The sequence below is a fragment of the Lagopus muta genome, chromosome 5, assembly GCF_023343835.1.
Source record: "Lagopus muta isolate bLagMut1 chromosome 5, bLagMut1 primary, whole genome shotgun sequence".
NCBI lineage: Eukaryota > Metazoa > Chordata > Aves > Galliformes > Phasianidae > Lagopus > Lagopus muta.
This window is the reverse complement of record NC_064437.1, coordinates 53992400-54011032: the sequence shown is the minus strand read 5'-3', so window position 1 is coordinate 54011032 and position 18633 is coordinate 53992400. Positions and strand designations below refer to the sequence as shown.

At 42.0% G+C, this 18633-nt stretch overlaps 1 protein-coding gene across 6 annotated transcripts in view; it reads left to right on the top strand.

The window, feature by feature from the left end:
- The window catches only part of NT5C2 (5'-nucleotidase, cytosolic II), a 62055-nt gene that overhangs the window by 12507 nt on the left and 30915 nt on the right, over positions 1 to 18633 (top strand). For 3 of the 6 annotated variants that reach the window (XM_048947015.1, XM_048947016.1, XM_048947017.1), the window contains exons 2-3: positions 7391 to 7511; positions 18031 to 18104. In XM_048947015.1, the coding sequence (XP_048802972.1) occupies positions 7391 to 7511; positions 18031 to 18104 (195 nt within the window). Of the gene's footprint in view, positions 1 to 7390; positions 7512 to 11346; positions 11453 to 15775; positions 15874 to 16574; positions 16697 to 18030; positions 18105 to 18633 lie in introns of those variants that run through there. The other 3 variants (XM_048947019.1, XM_048947018.1, XM_048947020.1) reach the window with 3 other exon arrangements.

Sequence of the window (18633 nt, the reverse complement as noted above, 5' to 3'; positions counted from 1 at the left end):
TCCTACTTGGTGGCCTTGTGGATCAGATTTGATCTGCAGTCCCAGCATTTCTTAGAGAGTTCGTGTTAGTTTTTTGTTCTTCATGGCATGGCTCTTGCTCTTCTGGATCAACTCTTGCGTTCCTTAAGTGTACTCTGCCTTCTTTTTTTCTAGTGGTGGGACAATACTGGCCACGCTGGGCTTAGAGAGAGGGAGAGCTGGCACTACCTCTGGCAAATTGCTGGTATAACGAGCAGCATGTTGAAAGTAACTTGACTGAAATGGCAGCTCTGCAGGAGATGCTGAGAAGCACGAGCTGTGTGGAAGCTGGAGAATGTTCTCATTAGCTTACTGGAGAATTTGTGGTATCCATTTTAAGGTAGTAAACTCAATTACAGATGATTCACGTGAATAGATGGTCTCTTGATAGCTAGAGAAGGTCAGATTTGAGGTTTGCTCCTCACAGAGCACTGTGGATTTCAGAGTATTTTTCCGAACTCCTTTCTAATCAACCCTGAAATTGGTGATAATTAAGTCCTATTTAAAATAATAAGAATATTTTAAATGACTCTTGCTCTCTGAAGTCCCTGAATGAGCAGAACTGCTTGGTTAGAAATGGATGGTAACCCTAAAAAAACTTCCCAATTTATCTGTTCTACATTTTTTACTGCTTCTAATACATTTTTGCTTACTGGATTATTACTGAGGCTCTATGCATGGCACAGGCACCCTGTGGAGATGATTGCCACTAGAAATAGTCTGATAAAAATACTCCTGTAAAATAAGACACAGGTTTGTTAGATATATTGTATTTCATTGTTACATAGCCTTTACTTTAACATGTAGATTAATGATAAAATTCAGCCTGGAATTAAATCCTTTAACAAGCCACACAAGCAGCATTCTGCCTTCTTATACATTTCCCATGGAGAAATAATCCATGAAATACTGTCATCTATCAGTCAGACTGTAGTCAGGTAAATGTACAACTGGAAATGCTTTTCCAGTTTCTCTAAAAGCTCTCTTGGAAATGCAGCACCATTGAAGTCAGTTCTGCGTTAGAGCACAGGGGAAACATCCTGCCGGGGGAAAACTTGGAGCTGGTTCTGAAAGGGAAAGCTAGGGATGGGAAGATCAGTGCAATCCACGGGGCAAGGCTGCATTATGAATCTAATGGGATACAATAGGTTTTTTAATAAACCGCAAGTGAGTGCATCTGTGTTTATTATTAATAGGTTCTTAACAGCAGATCTCTACCTCTTTAGTACCCTGTCATGCCCTTACAGTTACCATTCTGAAAGCCTATCTCAAGTATAGTTAAACTTGAGTAAACTTTGAGGTTTGTTTCAGAAGTAATTTAGAATTCAAATAGGAAGAACCTATCTTGTCCTTTCCTGCTATCATGACCCGAAGTTACAATGTCAAAGATGCACATATGCATTACGTTCTTCAAATGAATAACTTAACTACAGACACAAACAGAAAAATAAAAAGTGTATTTTCTGGTTCATATTGCTTGCAAACATCACTGCTTAGAGACTGTGGGCTTTTCAGCGTTGCCAGATATTTCAAGTCTAACGCATGCTAATCTTCTAAAAGCGACACCATTTGGAAACACCTTTTGAGTGTGGTTTGCCTTTGGCTGTAAGCTGAAATGCTGACAGTAGCACACAGGGTGGGTTCAATTGTCCTCAAGCTGTCGGGACAGGAAGGAGCTGTGCGAACTCACAGCCAGAGCTGGTGTATAGGGCTGCTGGTCAGAGGAGTGGAGCATCATTCAGCATCCATGTCATCCGTGCACAGGCCTGCAGCTTTGGGACCTTTGCTGTGTGTGGGTAAGAGAATTCCCAGTCCTCAAGAATCTGAACTAAGTACGTAATGTTACTGATGGCCTGACCTAGACTGACTGTACTTCTGTCTTCTAATTCTACATGAGTCAAAGAATTGCCCTTTTCACTACATTTCATAGGTTAGGTGTCAGGTAAAGCTAACACGGCCTAAAATGTATTTGGCTAATTCTTTTAGAATTCCTTGGGAGACTGTATCAGTCTGCTGTAAAATATCTCTCTGTTGTGTACTGTTTAAAATGCTCTTTGGTTGCAAAGTTAATGAGTCTTAGTTATTATTAAGAGTTTAATGCACTGTTATCCTTTTTTAATACGCTACTAGAGGTATTTCCTGAAGAATTCTACCCCTTTTACATTATTCCTGTTCTCTGGTCTGTAGTAAATCTGCTCCCTTAGTAAATTTTTCTTTTCTGTATTATACTTTAAAAACTTTTCATTGTCCTTAGCTCTCCCAAAGTGAGACCTCCACCAAACTGCAGATTAGTTTCCCACAAGATTATTTTTTCTTTTATTTTGTTTTGAACTGGTAGGAGGTAAATGAGCTGTTTGTCCTGTTCTCCAGTTTGGTTTGTTGATACTTCTGGGTGCTGTGATCATTCTGACTTCTGTACATCTGGGACCAGCTAGTTCTGAGTTATCAGGAGCATTACAATACGTACTGGGGAGTCCTCCCTTATCTCCACCCATTTCTCTGTATTGTTCTTCCTAAGCGAAGTGTGAGTAGAGATTTCAGAATTGAACTCACATGAATAGTTCCCCTGGGTTTCAGAAATGCCACCCACTGGATTTTTTTCTCCTTAGTTGGCAGTTCTGTTTCTAGAAATTCTTTGTTGCTTTGCTTCCTGGCAGCCCTGAGGTGTGTCAGAAGTTTGCTACAACACAGGATGATAGAATGGTTGGGTTGGAAGGAACCTTGAATATCATCTAGTTCCAACCCCCTGTCACAAGTAGGGTTGCCAGCCACTGCATCAGGCACCAGATCAGGGCCCAGGGCCCCATCTAGCCTGGCCTTGAACACCTCCAGAGCTTCAGTGTGTTTGTGACACCCTGAGCTGGAGCTTGTGGAAAGTCTGAGGGCTGTTCTCTATGCTCTGCTATCCATAGCTGATATGGGGAAAGCACCTTCGGCTGTCCCTAAATATGTTTACAGTGGAAGAGAGTTTGCGGAGAGCTCTGGGATGGCAGGCACGAGGCTCTGCCCTCATGGTGAAGCAGGAGGTGCCACTTAGGGGGACTATGGAATCCGGGCCACTTCCTGCAGGCTCTCCATCCTGAGTTGTCAGATGCTCGAGGAGCAGGGGATATGGTGCTAGCCTGAGTGGGCTTCATCTCCTCTGATACTAGTTGTCCAAAGTGCATAGCCTAAGCTTGACGTAGATGTGAGCTAATTCTGTGCACAGTGGAGGGAGAAGGATGCTCCTGGCAAACAAGCTGCTCATTCTGAACCACAGTGACACGGAAATACCTCTCAGCAGGCAAGTGCCTTTCCCTTCTCATTCTCAATTTGTGAGGCTGTGCTATGACCTGAGCCTGAAATTTGAACTGTGCTTTGACCAAACCAACCTCAATCCTTCTTCCTTTCCTTTTCGCCTTTCTCAGGACCATTAACTCCCCCCTTGCTGAGATCCCCAGGTCACCTGGGATGGAGCAGCCTCGCAGCCACGGGTCAGGAACCTCTTGTAGGCTCGGCAAGGCACCAGGAGCTCTGTGTATGCCTCCGGCCAGAGCTTTTATGTACCAAACCTTAGCTGTGATCACTGATGTCCCTGCTCACTTTGCCCACGTGCATGTATGCGTGTGGGTCGTGCTGACAAGATACCAAGGATTCCTAAAGCAGCATGTGTGAGAAAAGGACAGATGTAGCGCGTGGCAAATCGGTGCCTTGGGATTGGTTTGCTGTGAGTTTGTTTTCTGCTCCATAAGCTCTTGGACAGGATCCTGGAAAGAGTTGACTCGTCACTTCTATTTTATTTATCCCTACATTTTGGTGTGTATGCCTCTGATTTGGCATTGCATCATCCAAGTGTTGAAAACAAACTAAGAAAAAAAATACAAGTGGTATATTTAACCCAAACACATCAGGTATTATGAGGTGCAGAAATTTCTAACCACCGGCCAAAAAAGATGAGGAAATTAACTCGTGAAACTCCTTGAAGGGCAATGCCTCTGTGCATGTTATTTAACCTGTAGGTGTATTTGAAAGAAATACACTATCTGTGATTCTTAAAATCAGCTGAGGCTTAACAAAAGAAGCAAATTAATTTCTTACAAAATATGTGTTAAAAATCTCATGTTTTTTTGGACAAAAGCATGTGGAATGGATAGTAGCTCTGTGCCAAAGCACTGACGTGGGGTTTTAAAATACTTTTTCAAAATGAACCCTGCACCTTAAATGCTATCAGGTGTTTAATTAAGATTGCAACAGCAAGGAGCATGTTAGCAATAAATTACAGGGAGGTGTTCTAACATGCTTCATCTATGTAAAGATTTCTATTTTTATGTGAAGCTATTTACAGATTATTGATTTCAAAAATAGATCTGTAACTAAAGAAAGATGCATCGTATTTCAGTTATTTGGAGTTGAGGATCTTGCCTGGCTGGCTGCCTGCTCTCTTAGATGTTTATTCCTGTGGCTTATGAGTGTATGGAGTGATTCACCCCTTATTTTTCTCCCTGTATTTGGCACCACTGCAAAGAGGAATATTTGTATTCAGGGATCAGGTCCCATGCCTCTTACCCACTCAGGTAGGCTGATTTTGGTACCTTGGAGCACTGGAACAATTTCATTCAAGTCAGTAAAACTTGCTGTGTGAGTGGAGTTTCTAGGTGGTGAAGAGGCATCACAATGTAATTTGTAAGTGATTGGTGTTTTATTTCAGAGCCGTAAGCTATCATCAGAGCGGTAGTGCAGCCTGCTGAGCTGTAGGAGTGCTTTTGAGTTTATGTAATGCAAAACTTCAGCAATATATTTTTTTATTTTACGCTTTGTGGACATTGAAACAACAATTTTAATAAATAAATCAGCAATGCCTGAGGGCAGAAGTAATGTCTTTTATTAGAGTAACTGATAGACTTTGAAAATTTAGACAAGCTTGTATGCCCAAGAGCTTGTCTATTTTTTCCAGCCATACCAGTTGGTCTAATAAAAGATATTGCCTCTGTCTACAGACCTTGTCCTCCCTTTGAACTCTATTCATCACAGCTACAGAAAAATAACTGCTGGAACATTAAAATAATCCATGTCTTTCTTGCTTAACTGTGGAAACTCGGATTTTTGTGGCTTCCTCAAGGCTTGGATTTTTGAATCCTGGCACTCGGTATGATTCTGTCTGATCTCCCCTGCATGGAACAGGGTTTCACACGGGAGCTCACGCTGCTTCACCAACTCCTCATTTTAGAAAGACCACTGACAGAGGTAACCTGCTAATGGTCTTCTACCATCTGGGCTTTAGGATTCTTGGTAGGATGCTGTTGGGGAGCTATCAGATGTCTGGCATGGATGGCCGTTGGATACAGTCCTGTCTTAGTGGCTGTGTCAGCATCTCTGTTTAATGTGATGTGATAGTGATGGTAAGCAGATGTAGTGGGAAGCAGCTAGCATAATGGAAAGGCTCTGATTTTGGCCATGGATGTAAGTCTTCAGATCTTGGTGGACAGTTTACATTCAGCTGGCAGACCAAGATATCACAACCAACCATGCAGCAGTTTTGTAGAGCTATTTGACTTTCCTTTTACAGGCCTTAAACACGTATATCTTTTAGATCTGAATCCATAGTTCAAGGTTACTAGCTTTACAATAGCTCCAGGTAAGACCACAGTGGTGGTGATATAAACCATCCCAAATGCTTATGGAGTAGCCCATTTTCCACCTTCTGAAGACATTAGTCTTCTGTGTCTTTCAGTCTGGGGGTCCCACAAGATCCTGAGGCTTGTCGCTGTGTGGGCCATGCACTCCCTAAATCCTCTCCTCCAGCAGGGCTGCTGCAGAAAGCCCCTGGCAGGCAGTGCTGTGGGCACAGTGCCCCGCTTTGAAGAGAAACAGGTTGATGCTCACAGGCTGTTCATTCCCTTACTGCCTTTGGGCAATACTTAAATTGCTGGTAATTGCTTATAAGCCCTTAGTGGCCTGGGTTTGGGCTATTTTAGAAGCTGTGTCTCCCTGCATGCCCTGCTGTGGAAGCTGTGGTTGGCTGACGTGTTCATGTCCCTCCGGCTGCGCTGACCTCCTCCCTGGGGTGCTGTGGGGAATTGGTGGCAGGCAGCTCTCAGCACAGGAATGCATCCCTGTGGCTGCCTGCCAGGGCCTAAATTTTGTGACCTTTAGGATGTGGCATCAGATGCGTTTGTAAACGTTGCTTATAGTAACTGAGAGACGGGTAGGGAATGCTGGGGGAGGGAGGAACGTATTCTTTACAGCCAAGCTATTTGCCTCCTGTTTGATTTTTATGACCAACAAATAGTAGGCGAATGCACGAACAGATGCTGTGATGATCACAGCTGTTGGTCTTTAATCAAAATTAAAAAATGATGCAGATTGCCTCTAGGAGAGCGAGCACACCCAAGCACAATGGCTTCAAGTCGTAACGTGACCACATGCTGTACTCTCTGCTTTGCTGAAATCATGTTTTCCTTCGGTGGAACAAGGGCAGGCTTCTTTTCAAGGTGTCCAGAGATGGTTACAGTGTCATTACCCATCTAACTTGTGGGTGGCTGTGTTTCTTTTAAGGAAGAGCAAACAAGGCAAGTCCTGTGGCCTGGCTGCACAATTACACAGAGCTGTGGTTTTGTGTTGTGCCTCATCTGATGTTCCCGTGGGGCACATCTCCCACCAGTGTGTGAATAACACAGGGGGGAGTGTACCCCTCTAGCCTCACCGCACGGCCTTCCTGAAGCTTTCTGCAGGTTTAGTTTTGACAACCACTTCTTGAGGGGTTGTGGAGGTTTGTGAGTATCAGCGTGAGTACAGTACAGTTTTGAGTGGGTTCTCGCTTTGCCATAATGGGTCTGACCTGCAGAGAACAAAAGATAATCTTTATACTTCCCTTCAGTTTCTTCTGCTAAGTTGGCGTCAGTCTGAAGTACTGTCTTTGCCCAGAGGTCAAATAAGAAACAAAGCCAGAGAAAAGGCTCTGCATTTTTACTGTGGTAAATGTGACCACATAAATGTTGGTCCTGCTGGAGTTTAATAGGGTTTACTTTGCCTGATTTATCTCGTGTGTAAAGAGTAACTTTTCCAACAGTTACAGCTTATGCATATTTGTAAGTCTAAGATTTAAAAAGGAAAAAAAAAAGTGACTTCAGCAATGAAGACAAGATCTTTGTTTCTAAAAGCATTTTCACCACAGTGGGTAGAAATATCTTAGAAGTTCTAGCCATATGGAAGAACCCTCCCAACTCTTGCCTTGGCTCCCTATCTCATCTGACCGCTCAGGAAGGCAAAGTACCACTGGGTACTTCACAAGACTTCCTGAGTGGCATTGCATCTCTTAGCACCAGGAAACAGACAACTTGTTGGTGAAACAGATCCTGAATTTAAGAAAGATTTTCTCTTTTGGCTCTTTCAGAAATAAAGAAGGATTTGAAGATGACAACCTCATGGAGTGACCGACTCCAGAATGCAGCAGATCTCCCTGCAAACATGGATGGGCATGCTCTGAAAAAGTACCGCCGGGAAGCCTATCACCGGTAAGTCCTTCCTGGACCTCCACAGCTGAAGTGCTTAGAGAGAGGGAAATAAACTAAATGTAATCTCCACCTTTCTTGTTGTTTCCTACAAGCTGTTACAAACTGAAAGGTCATTCCCACCTCCCATCCAGAAGTGTTAGTAGAAAATGTTTTAGGATATAACACAGTATTTGCCTGCAGGAATGTACAGACAGTAGAGATGAGATACGTGTGCTGGAGCAAGTGAAGGTGTGCTTTTTGAATGTAGCCAAAAGATTAATTCCAGGTTACGTTTTGGGATAGAAGCTTTGAAGTCAAGAAATACTAGGTGACAGAAATGTTGTAGTAATTATTGCACTACAGAGTGAGAGAGCATAAACTTAGACCCTGGAATGCACAAATAAAAATAGTGAAGAATTAAATAGGGCAGCAATTGAGTGTTTCAGAATTGTATCTCCACATATTGGCCTCCTGGCCTCCTTTTCTATGGTAGGTGCCTAAAACTGTCCTTGTTGTTTTTTGTTTTTTTTTTAAAAAAAAAAAAAATCTAAAAAAAAAACAAGATTACAGAATAAAATAAATGTTGTTGCTCTCATTTTATCACTTAGGAATCAAAGTACAGAGGCTAGATTGTTTTCACAAGATCACATTGGATGTTTGGTTGAGCCAAGTATTCAGCCCACAGCTCCCAAGGTCCAAGGCCTTGAGCATAAGATGGATGCAGTCTGTATCCTCATCAGATGTCTGGACTGTTACAGCATTAAAAACAACAGTATCTAGTAGTTGTCAGTATTCTGACTGTGGGTGGTGTACCATCAAATTTTAGCTTGTTTAATTTGAGGTGTCCTGCAGTATGATAATCAGAGTATGTTCAGCAGGAGTTGGAGAGATGGAAATCTGATACAGAAATAGAAAAAGATGTCAAGTTTCCCAACCTGATGCTTAAATGCCATGTTGCGTTTGTGATTCATACATGGTGGTATTTCAGAGGAAATGCTTAAGAAGTGTTAGATATCTTTGAATCTCCAAATGGAATCTAATTAGAGAAAAATGCATTAGCACGATGTGATAGGCCAGATTGTGCAAGTTGCAATGTAAAAGGCTGAGTAATGGATCCTGTGATGTTCTTCTGAAGCTTTCCAATTTCCACTGAAGGATGTTTGGGTATATGTCTTAAATGTTGACATTATTTAAGTCTCTGTGTCAGCTGGCTTGTCAAGATATGAACAGTCCTAATGTAACTGTGTATAGCATGTAAAGAGGTGGATTTTGTACTGCTCCCTTGCAAAAATCATAACCTTGAAGTCATTGACAAGTTTGCGTCATAATTTTACCTAGGACTTTAGTTGTGATTTAGACTGATGTAAATGAAATAAAAGTAAGGCCTGCATATTTATTTCCTAAATCTTAGCTCAACGTTTACTATAGTTAGGTGCTGACAGGTTGTTAAATGTAGTACAAGATCCGAGGGAGGCAGTACTTGTCCTCAAGAGCTCACACATTCAAGTACTCTTCGTGTTAACCCTTACTCATGCAAAAAAAATCTGTATTTCCAGAATCAATTTCCCCACGGTAAATGAGAATGATGCACTCATATGTAGGAGGGTTTCTCAAAGGAGCTGGGATCAGGTAGTCTGAAATCGGTGTCTTTCACAGTTTAAATATCCAGTTATTGAACCTAGAAATGTCTTGTTCAAAACTTGTTGAGCAGAAATGTTGCTACTCTCCTGGTTTTCATGGAAAGCATGGCATTTGAAATACATTAAGGAGAGGCACATTTTCTTTTTGAAATTACTGTCCTCTTTAGAGGACCCTGGTTACTTTGTTGAGAGAGAACGAGAGAACCCAGGGCTGTAGTATAAATCTGTGCTATTACTGGATTTGGTGTACCAGTTTCATGGGAGTTATTTTAATAATCCAGTATTGTAAGAATCTGAAACAACTTCATTCCAGAGGCAGTGTTGTCAGACTTCTATTTCTGGTAGTTTTTGTGGTCTTGATACTAACAGATGTGTTGTTGCTTAAAAGATGAATGCAGGCTTTAAATGACAGAGTGGTTTGTTAGGTTTTTTTGTTGTTTTTTTTAGTGTTTCATTAATTGTTCAGATGTAGGATGTGTATGCTTGTCACAGCCATCTGTTTTAGGATGTGAAGCTGTTTCAGTAAGATCCCAGTTTGCTTTGACTGTTGGTTATTGCTGTAGCACTTTCAATTTTATAAAAAGAGAGGTAGAAATCGGAAGGGATCGAGATTCACATTTCTTTTTTTCATGTACCTCTGGTTACTTTGTTGAGCATTAGGAAGGACCAGTGGCTAAGAATGGTGAATGTTTGAGCCTTTCTCTTCTTTCTGTTTCAGCCTCTTTGAATCTGTTTTTTCTGTCTCTTTTTCTTCTTATCTTAGCAGCCAAAAAAATAAAAATCCTTGAGGATGCAAATCCAAAGTGATTTAGGAACACAATAAAAATAACAAATTTAAGACTATTTACCTAAGCTTGTCCCAGTGATTTTTATGGGTCCCATCTGGAAGGCTGGCAGGATTTGGCAGCGGTGCCACACTGTGATATAAGCATGGCTGGGGCTATGCTTACCTGTGTGCTGGACACCCATTTGGGCTTCAAGTCATTCAGTGGGATTTTCTGATTGCTGCTCCTAGTGCTTTTCTGAAGCGTAAAATGTAAAAAAATAATAATAATAATAATTTAAAAAAAAACACAGCTCATTTATTTCATGCTTAATTAATTATCAGTGGAGATACTTAAACCAATTGATTTCACTTTCTGGTTCTCATGAAGTAGAGCAGATTTGGTATCCTTGAATTGTTAATGTTGAGACAACAAAAAGCGAGGGGGAAGTTTTCCAATCCAAGCAGTATAATGTACCTTAAAAATGCTCTCCTGAGCTTTAAACTTTTAGAAAACTTTCTCAAAAATGAGCTCTGAAGTTACCATTCTAATATTCATATTTTACTGTGATTTTTTTCTTTCTGGGAGCGTTTTTTCAGGTATTTCTCTTCTCACTGTATCGTATTGATGGATGGATCCTCAACGTGTAATGTTGCTGGCAGAAATCCCATTTGAGACTGGTTTAACTGGTGTGGTGCATACTGACTCAGGGTGTAATGACTATATCGTAATCATGTCTGCGTGCCATAGGCAAGAATGCTCAAAATCAATACTTATAGCTGCTTTCCTCTCCAGGTTTTTGCTTGGTGTTTGAATCAATTGGTATAGCATCTTGAGAAATTAGAGTATTGAGGTTACTGAGGAAGCAAGCAGAGCTTGAGAACATGAAAATGCATGCTATGCTGTTGTGCTAGAGGGCCATATAAGCAACATCAACAATTAAAAAATCCATAGGGAAGGAAAAGGGGTGGTTTAATGTTATGAGAGTATTTCTGATCACTGTAAGTAAGACTACAAGTTGGGTAGTGTTGCTGTAAGCCACAAACCTAGTTATACAACACTGTTGGCGCCTGTTGGAGGTGAGGTCTAAAGATGAATTAATATACAAGCTAGATGTTATTCATTCTCTAGCAGAGGTCACTGGTAAGAGGATACTGCATCACTGCTCTATTAGCAACATACATTTTAATTCAGAAATAAAATGGACGCATAGCTGCTAGGTGCTTTTTCCTTCGTGTGTGTGGTTGTGAGGCCACCTCCCTCATGCTGCGCTTGTTGACTTTTCCTGGTAGAGGATAATCACTAGGGCATTTGTTCTGGAGGAGTACTGTCATTTAACGTGATTGTAATTAACCAAGAACTAGGTTGACTCTGAGCCACCAAATTGCCCTAGTGTCTATTTTTTAACTTGGAGTGAGCACTTCTAGGCACCCTCTGGATTACCTCGCATAGCTCTGTGGGGTTTAAATAGAAACCGCATCTAGTTAAAGCAAATAATGGAAAAAGTTGGTGTTCCATCCACTCTTGTTACTGACAGTTCCCAAGATCCAGGAAACAGGTATTTGCATTTACTTTTATTCTGTGGCTTTGGCTTTGCAGCAAGGTTGGGATAGGTGTTTATGTTAAGCATGTAGGCTTTGGGATGCTTTTGCCGTTTTGCACCGAAATCATTTGAGACTTCTCATCCTGAACGTGGGGTTTCTGTCGTAGCTTTGTTTTGTCGCAGAGTTGTTTACTGGCTACCTCAGGGATGTGGCATCACAATTTCTAATTCTGCTGCTGACTGATCACAGACATTCAACTAAGTTGCTTTATAGCTACATGCTCCAGTTTGCTTTTAAAGCATCTTGTGGTGTTAGTGTGAGTTATGCAATTTAAACTGTTAAAATACAAAAGGATTACCAATCGATTGTTTCCATTTCTAGATTTAAAGATGTATTTAAGATGTGTTTCAGCATGTTCAAATTTGTGAATGCTGGGTTGATTTGGTAGTTGCAAACAGCTGGAAATGTTATGTAGCGTAGGATAAGAGATTGAAACTGTTTGTCTATTAGGTCAGCTGTATATAAGGTCCCTTTATAAGGATCAGTCAGATCGGGTGGAAAACGAGAAAAAAAAACACTTATTAGTCTGAAAATGCTGTGTACCTCTTCCCATCAGACGTGTTCCAGTAGGCAGTGGGTGATATTTCCAATGTAACTTCAAATGGCGTAGCTCTGTGGGCACTGCTGGCTCCGGTCTGTCCTCATATGTCTTTATGCAGCCTCTGTGGGCTCGTGCTGTGGCATGTGTAGAGCTGCAGGCAGCGTGTGCCTCTCTATTTATTTTGCTTTAGTGCTTTCGACATTGGAGAGAGGGGGGAGAGGGTTGTTAAGGCGGTGGAATGGATGGGCTTATGAGAAAGCAGAACACTTGCCAAATTAATAATAAAGAAATTACGTTGAAAATGTCCCGTGACCTGTAATAGTTTCGTGGAGCAGACGTGTGTTATTTTGGGATGGAATCCATACGTGAGCTCCTTGGCACTTTGCTGTTGCCTGGGAAGAAAATCCAAACAATGGAAATAGAAGTGGTGAAGGCTGTCTGCTTCCCTCTGAGCACTGCTGGATTTTGGAGGGAAGCACTCATGGGTGTGTTTCTGGATACAGCTTCATTGGACTTCCAGCTGTAATCTGATTTTTCAGTTTTATGGCACTGAAATTGTGCAGGGATGGTTGGTTAGTCTTGGGAAATTGCTGGGTGTTATGTTGGGAGTCTTCCTACAAGTTGCCTTTTTTTCTCTGTCTCCTGTATGAAACTGTTTCACCTGCCTAAATAAATCTCGGGCCCAAACACTCCCTCTTAACACAATTACAAATATAGTGATGTGTCTGAATGTTCCTCTTTGGTTGAAGAAGGAATAAAATGAAACTGAAAATCCAGTGTAACTTAATGTTACTAATCCTCCTGGAGGTATCTCACACAATGTGTGCATTGAAAACATTGAAGGGTTCATCTGAGCTCTCACTACTACTGGTGGAGTCTCCTGCAGCCAGAGCTGTATGTCGTATGCTGGGACCTCTCCTCTAAGCACACATCTGGGGACTAAGCAGTAAGAGAGAGCATCTGCTCATTCTATCAGTGGTGATATACTTCTTCATTATTATCCTTCTAAAAAGGCTTTGGGGAACTTGGACGCGGGAAGCTATCAAAAGCTAATCCATTTAGTTCCCCTGTGTTTCTTTTTAACTCTTCCTGCTTATTAAAACGCAGAAGTTGTCCATAAAGTGAAGATTAAACAGAGTGCCTCAACCATGAGGAAGCAGGAACCTGAGCCCTCTCAGGAGTTAGGAGCCGTCTGCCAACGTTCCTCCGTAGCTGTGTAATTCTGGTGCATTTTGTTTATTTTGTTGGTCACAGTACCACAATATTATACATGCAAGTTGCACTCAGGGTACAGCATGCTTCTGAGATTTTGCACAAACAAAATAAAAACATTTCTCCCTCTCCACCTGTGCTCCTCCCCTGTGTTACTCGAGAAGAGATGGGATTTAGGTTCCTACCTCAGAACTGACTGACAAGAACAGTAACAAAACCCTGATCAGTTCACTTGCAAAAAGTACAAAGGACTGTGAATTGCAGTGTTGAGGATATGACGGCTCTGTGACTCCTGTTATGCGTGCTCAGCAGTTCCTTCTTCCTTGCCGTACAACATGTTTTTTTCTTGTTCAGCACAATTCTTAGAGCTTAAAAGAAAAATAAATACTGTCGTCACTGAGCACCTTCTGCTGTGGCCAAGCTGCAGGGTTTAATCTTTGAGGAAGAGCTCATTAGTAGAGAAATTAGCTCAGCAACAGCACCTGAAGTCTTTTTTTCTTTTTTTTTTAAGGCTGTGGATCTGTTGTGGGCGCAGTCACCTGCTCCCAGCCTGCCAGAGTTGCTGCACCAGAGATGCAGATCTCTGACACAGTTACAAGGGTATTCCTCCAGTCAGAAGTGTGATGCTTGATTTTTCACAAGGGAAGGACAGGTGAAGGCAAAAGAAAAGTGGTGTCCTGGTGAAGGAGATGCCTGGCTGCTGACGGATGTGGAGCTGGGAACAGCACCAGCACAGGGATGCAGGAGGTGATCTCATGTAGTGCCTGCATTTGGCTGCTCGTATCATCCAGTGCTGGTGAACGTTTGAATCAGCTTAATTTTTAACTCCAGTGCTCTGAGCTAAAACAATTATTTTCTGAATGGCAGAGACCAAAATCTGGGGAAGCGAAAGCATGATTTAATTCTAATTCTGGCAATTGGAAAAATGACTTGAGGTTAAAATGTCCTTTCCTGAAAGGGTTGGGTGATATTAGTTTTCATCTTACTCTGACTCCTTCTGCAGACCTTTTATTAATATGCAGGGTTACAAGCTCTTGTCACTTCTTCCTGCACCTAAGCTGCTGTGGTGACATTACGTTTTTTGCACACCTGAGCAGTATTACTGAGATCAGCTGAGCCTATGCTCTGTCAGCTCTGAGCATGGGGCTGGGATGCATCTGCAGCTTCTGCCAACATCTGGCTCTTCCCAGAAATTGTCCTGGTGGTTTGATTTCAACTTTTATCTTTAGTTTCTAGGATACCACAGATATTTGCTACTTTGAGTAAACGCCCAGAATTAAGCAGGCTTGCTTCTGGGAGTAAATTTTTGTAAGTATCATAGAACCATAGAACCATTTAAGTTGGAAGAGAGCTTTAAATGCCACCCGGTCCCATTCCCCTGCAGTGAACAGGGACACCTACAGCTCCATCAGGTGCTCAGAGCCCCTGCAGCTTGGCCTTGAGTGTCTCTGGGGATGGAGCACTACCAGCTCTCTGGACAACCTGTGCCAGTGCCTCGCCATCCTTACCATAAAACACTTCATCCTAATATGCAACCTAATCTCCCCTCTATCTACGTAGCCCCTTGTGCATAGAGGGGTTGCATTCATAGGAGATATCTTCCTTTATTGGAATTTAGAACTGTGCACCTACAAAGGAATGGAACATCTGCCTGGGCCTGCACGAGATGAGATTGGTTCCAATTGCTCTGCCACTGTTTAGTCTACCATTTAATCTGCCTTCATGAATCCAAGTTTAAATTAATTCGCGTGTTCTCATTTCCTGAACTTGTTGTGCAGTAGCTTTTGTGTGTGTGTGTGTGTGTGTGTGTGTGTGTGTGTGTGAGTGACATTTGCTCAGTTTCACTCCAGCACTGGTGAGTGAAGCAATCACCCTGCCAAATGAGTTGGTGGATACCTTGAAGTCTGCCAGGTCCCACAGACTGTCAGGGTACGATCAGCCCTTGCCACGTACAGTTTCTAGGTCATGGGGGATATTTACAGGTTGACGGAGAAAGATTTGCCTTCACCAGCTGTTACCAAGGCAGGACCGGTATAGTGAATTTCTTGTTTTAGTTCAAAGACCTGTTTTGGAACAAAAGATATGCTTATAGATGTTGTTCCTTTCGTTGCCTTTAGTAAACTTTCCCAGATCATCGGTATCGCCATGTGCTGTGTGTTTTATTTAGTCCCAGGGTTCAGTTTGTAAATATTCCAAAAGAAAGTGATGAAAAAATGTCTGAAGCTTAGAGATCTTTCCATGGTTTTGGTCTGTTTGGTGTCGTCATCATCTAAACATAGGCATGCTGGACTGGAAGCGATCTCTTGGGTCATAGCTCCCTTGTTTTCATCTTTCCCAGGCACCGTCGTATTGCCCTTTTTATAAGTGCCTTCAGCTCTGTCTCAGCAGTGCTTGTTTTCTGTCCTCGTTTGGGAAACTGTTCCCAAATGTTGCAATTCTGAGTCTCCCTTCAGACTCCCGAGCTTTAAATTTCCCTTCCTATTCCTGCTGTGTCCAGAGGGGGACGGGCGGTCTGGGCATTTTGCTTGGACGGAGAGCTATGCTCCAGGGGCTGAGCCTAAAGGAGAGAACAAAATGGGACTCTGCAGGTTGGACAAAAAATATTGCTAGCGGTTCCCAGAGGTATGTTATTCCTTCTTAAATATCTCTTTTTGAAACAAACTGCGAGGGATTAGGTCAGAAATCATGTGCTGGGTTTAAATAATAAATAGTGCTTCCTGGCACCAACATCTATAGAACAGTCATCTTCATTATACAAACTATGAGACTCTTTAGTACTGAATAACATTTTGCATTGCTTCTGCTAAATCAGAGCTGTCGAGATGTTAAGGCAAACAAACACTGATTCAAGCTGTGGATTTGGGTAATGTGCTCCACCTACTCGAAAGCAAGAGTGCATTTTTGCATCGCAAGAGTGAATTTGAGTGATTTATGATCCCGTCTTTTATTTCCAAAAGGCCTTTATTTATGAGTTTACAGGGTGGTGTTTTTTCTTTTCCCCTATAATTTTGTCTCATTTAGGTAATCCATAAATCTATCAGTAAAGATAGTCATCGCTAACCTCTGTGGCCCCTTAGTGACAAGCCCCATTGTCAAAGGCAGGCGATGTGCCAGGAAACTGTGACTCCCAGAGAGAGTGTGCAAGGTTAGGGGCAAAGCATGCTATTGCCAGAGAAACTATTCCGAGTGGATTTGTGTGGAACAACAACGATATCCAGTGACTAGTTAAATTAGCCACAGATGTGTTTTCTATAGCACTGTCCAAGAAGATACTCAGTACTTTAAGGCTCGGTTGAGGCATAATGATCTTCTGAAGTCAAATCAGATCCAAGCAAAACTGCATCTGTACTAGGGAAGCTTTTAAGGACTTGTGTAACATGATTCAGGCGAGTAGATGAATCAGACTGCTGCGCGCTGAACAGGGAGCACATCAGTGAGAGATGAGGTAAGGCAACTTGCATAGAAGCGTGACAGTTAGGTGTTAGTTTGCGGTGAAATCACCAGCTTTGGGGGTCGGCACGGCAGCGAGCTGGCACTGAGTGCCTCCTGCCTGCAGCCGGGCTTTCCGTGAGCTTTCCAGAATATCTGAGCACTTGGCTTTGCACGCACCGTCTCCATTGCTCGGGTCCCTCCGTGCCAATCCTCCTCTGCCGAGTTTGGTTTTTAATTACTCTGCTGAGAGCGTTAGAGATGTTAAATATTTGGAAATTTTTCATGTACTGAAAGCAAAGTACAGGTGGAGGGCTCGTGGCTGTTCTCATACAGACCTTTCCCTCGGCGTCACGGCTCGAGCAGAATGAGGGATTTCTGTCTGAGCTCCATGCTGAGCAGCTCAGCTTCCATCCCGCACCGAACTCCTGCCTGTGCTGCTCAGACTCATCCGCAGCGTTCCGATAAGGGGCGGTGGGGAGAAGCCCTGCTGAATTACAGATCTGCTGTGTGCTGTAAAGTTGTGGGGAAACATGAGCAGCTTAGTTACTGCAGTAGTTGGAGCAGAAAGCAAGAGCAGCTTTTGTTGCGTTCACTGACCTATTTCTTTACTGTGGTATTTACTCGAATTTAAATTGCATATAGTGTATTAAAATGTTGTGATCAAAAAGAGCCTGGAAGTATGCAGCTTAGATTCTCATTGCAATAAGCATTGACAGCAGAAATGGAATTAAAAGTGAGTATCTTTTGTGGAGGAGCAGCAGATTTTATGACAGATAAAAATAACGTTTTTCACAATAGAAATAATACGAGTGAAAATTTCTTTCTCTGTTTTTCAGAGATCTGTTAAATGCTTGTTAATCATATTGATGTAAATGTGGTAATGAGTATTTGCTTTGAGTTTCCAGATAGAGTTCCAAAAAGGGTTTGAATGCTGTGAGTTTATTCACGGAAATGTTGTTTTGTTTTCCTTCCCTTCTTACCTCTTTGTAGTTTTTGATTTTAATCAAGCAAAGTGTATTGCTTGCTGTCTTCTGTTTCCACTTGAACTCTGAATTCTGCTTCAGGAGCTTCTGCACTTCTATTCTTAGGAATTTTTGCAGGTCACATGCAAAACCATGTGTGTGTGCATGCATGCGTGTATGTCTCTAGACAGCATACCAATAATTAGAATAACCCTGCAAGTCATGGCTTTGCTTCAGGAGAACTCATGGCCAAAAATGAATCTTGGGTCTGTTTTCAGGTATATTCTGGTTCTGACCTATGACACCAGGCAGAATGTATTTGTTCTAAAATATGGTTATGTTGAAAATACTCAAAGCAATGGCTTTGTTTTTTCTCTTTTTACAGGGTCTTTGTAAACAGAAGTTTAGCTATGGAAAAGATCAAGTGCTTTGGTTTTGATATGGATTATACGCTTGCTGGTGAGTATCTTCTTGCTCTTTATCACTGACTTAGTTTGGAATATTACTTCTTGTTGAGAGAAGACCAGTAATTGATTGGGCTATTCCAGTGAGCAGGTGTTTCCTGTGTTAGCAAATATGTAACTCGCTGTTCGTTCCACTTTCATTTCAGGTGTTTCTCTTTAATTTGTTATCTGGAAGTTGTACTTGGTCATGAGCCACATAGCTTTAGTACAGTTTAAAGGGAACTGAAACTTGAAAAGTATAATTACTGGCTTATATTCCACTGCAGATTGCTATTGTCCCTGATGAAAGCTCGGTTTTGAATAACTGTGTGATCTTATTATCCTTAGAGCGTGTGATGGGCTACACCTTTAGTTAGCAGATGTTCTTGCATCTTGGGAGGGTCATTCTGGAATAAGTTTTCTTTTTTCCTACTCTTCTCTTGGCCACATCAGCAATGCATTTGTAGAGAAGCAGCAAGGCAGGGGAGCACTGTGTATTGGCTGATCAAGTTAATTAAGAAAGTACTGCCCATTCTCAATAGCAG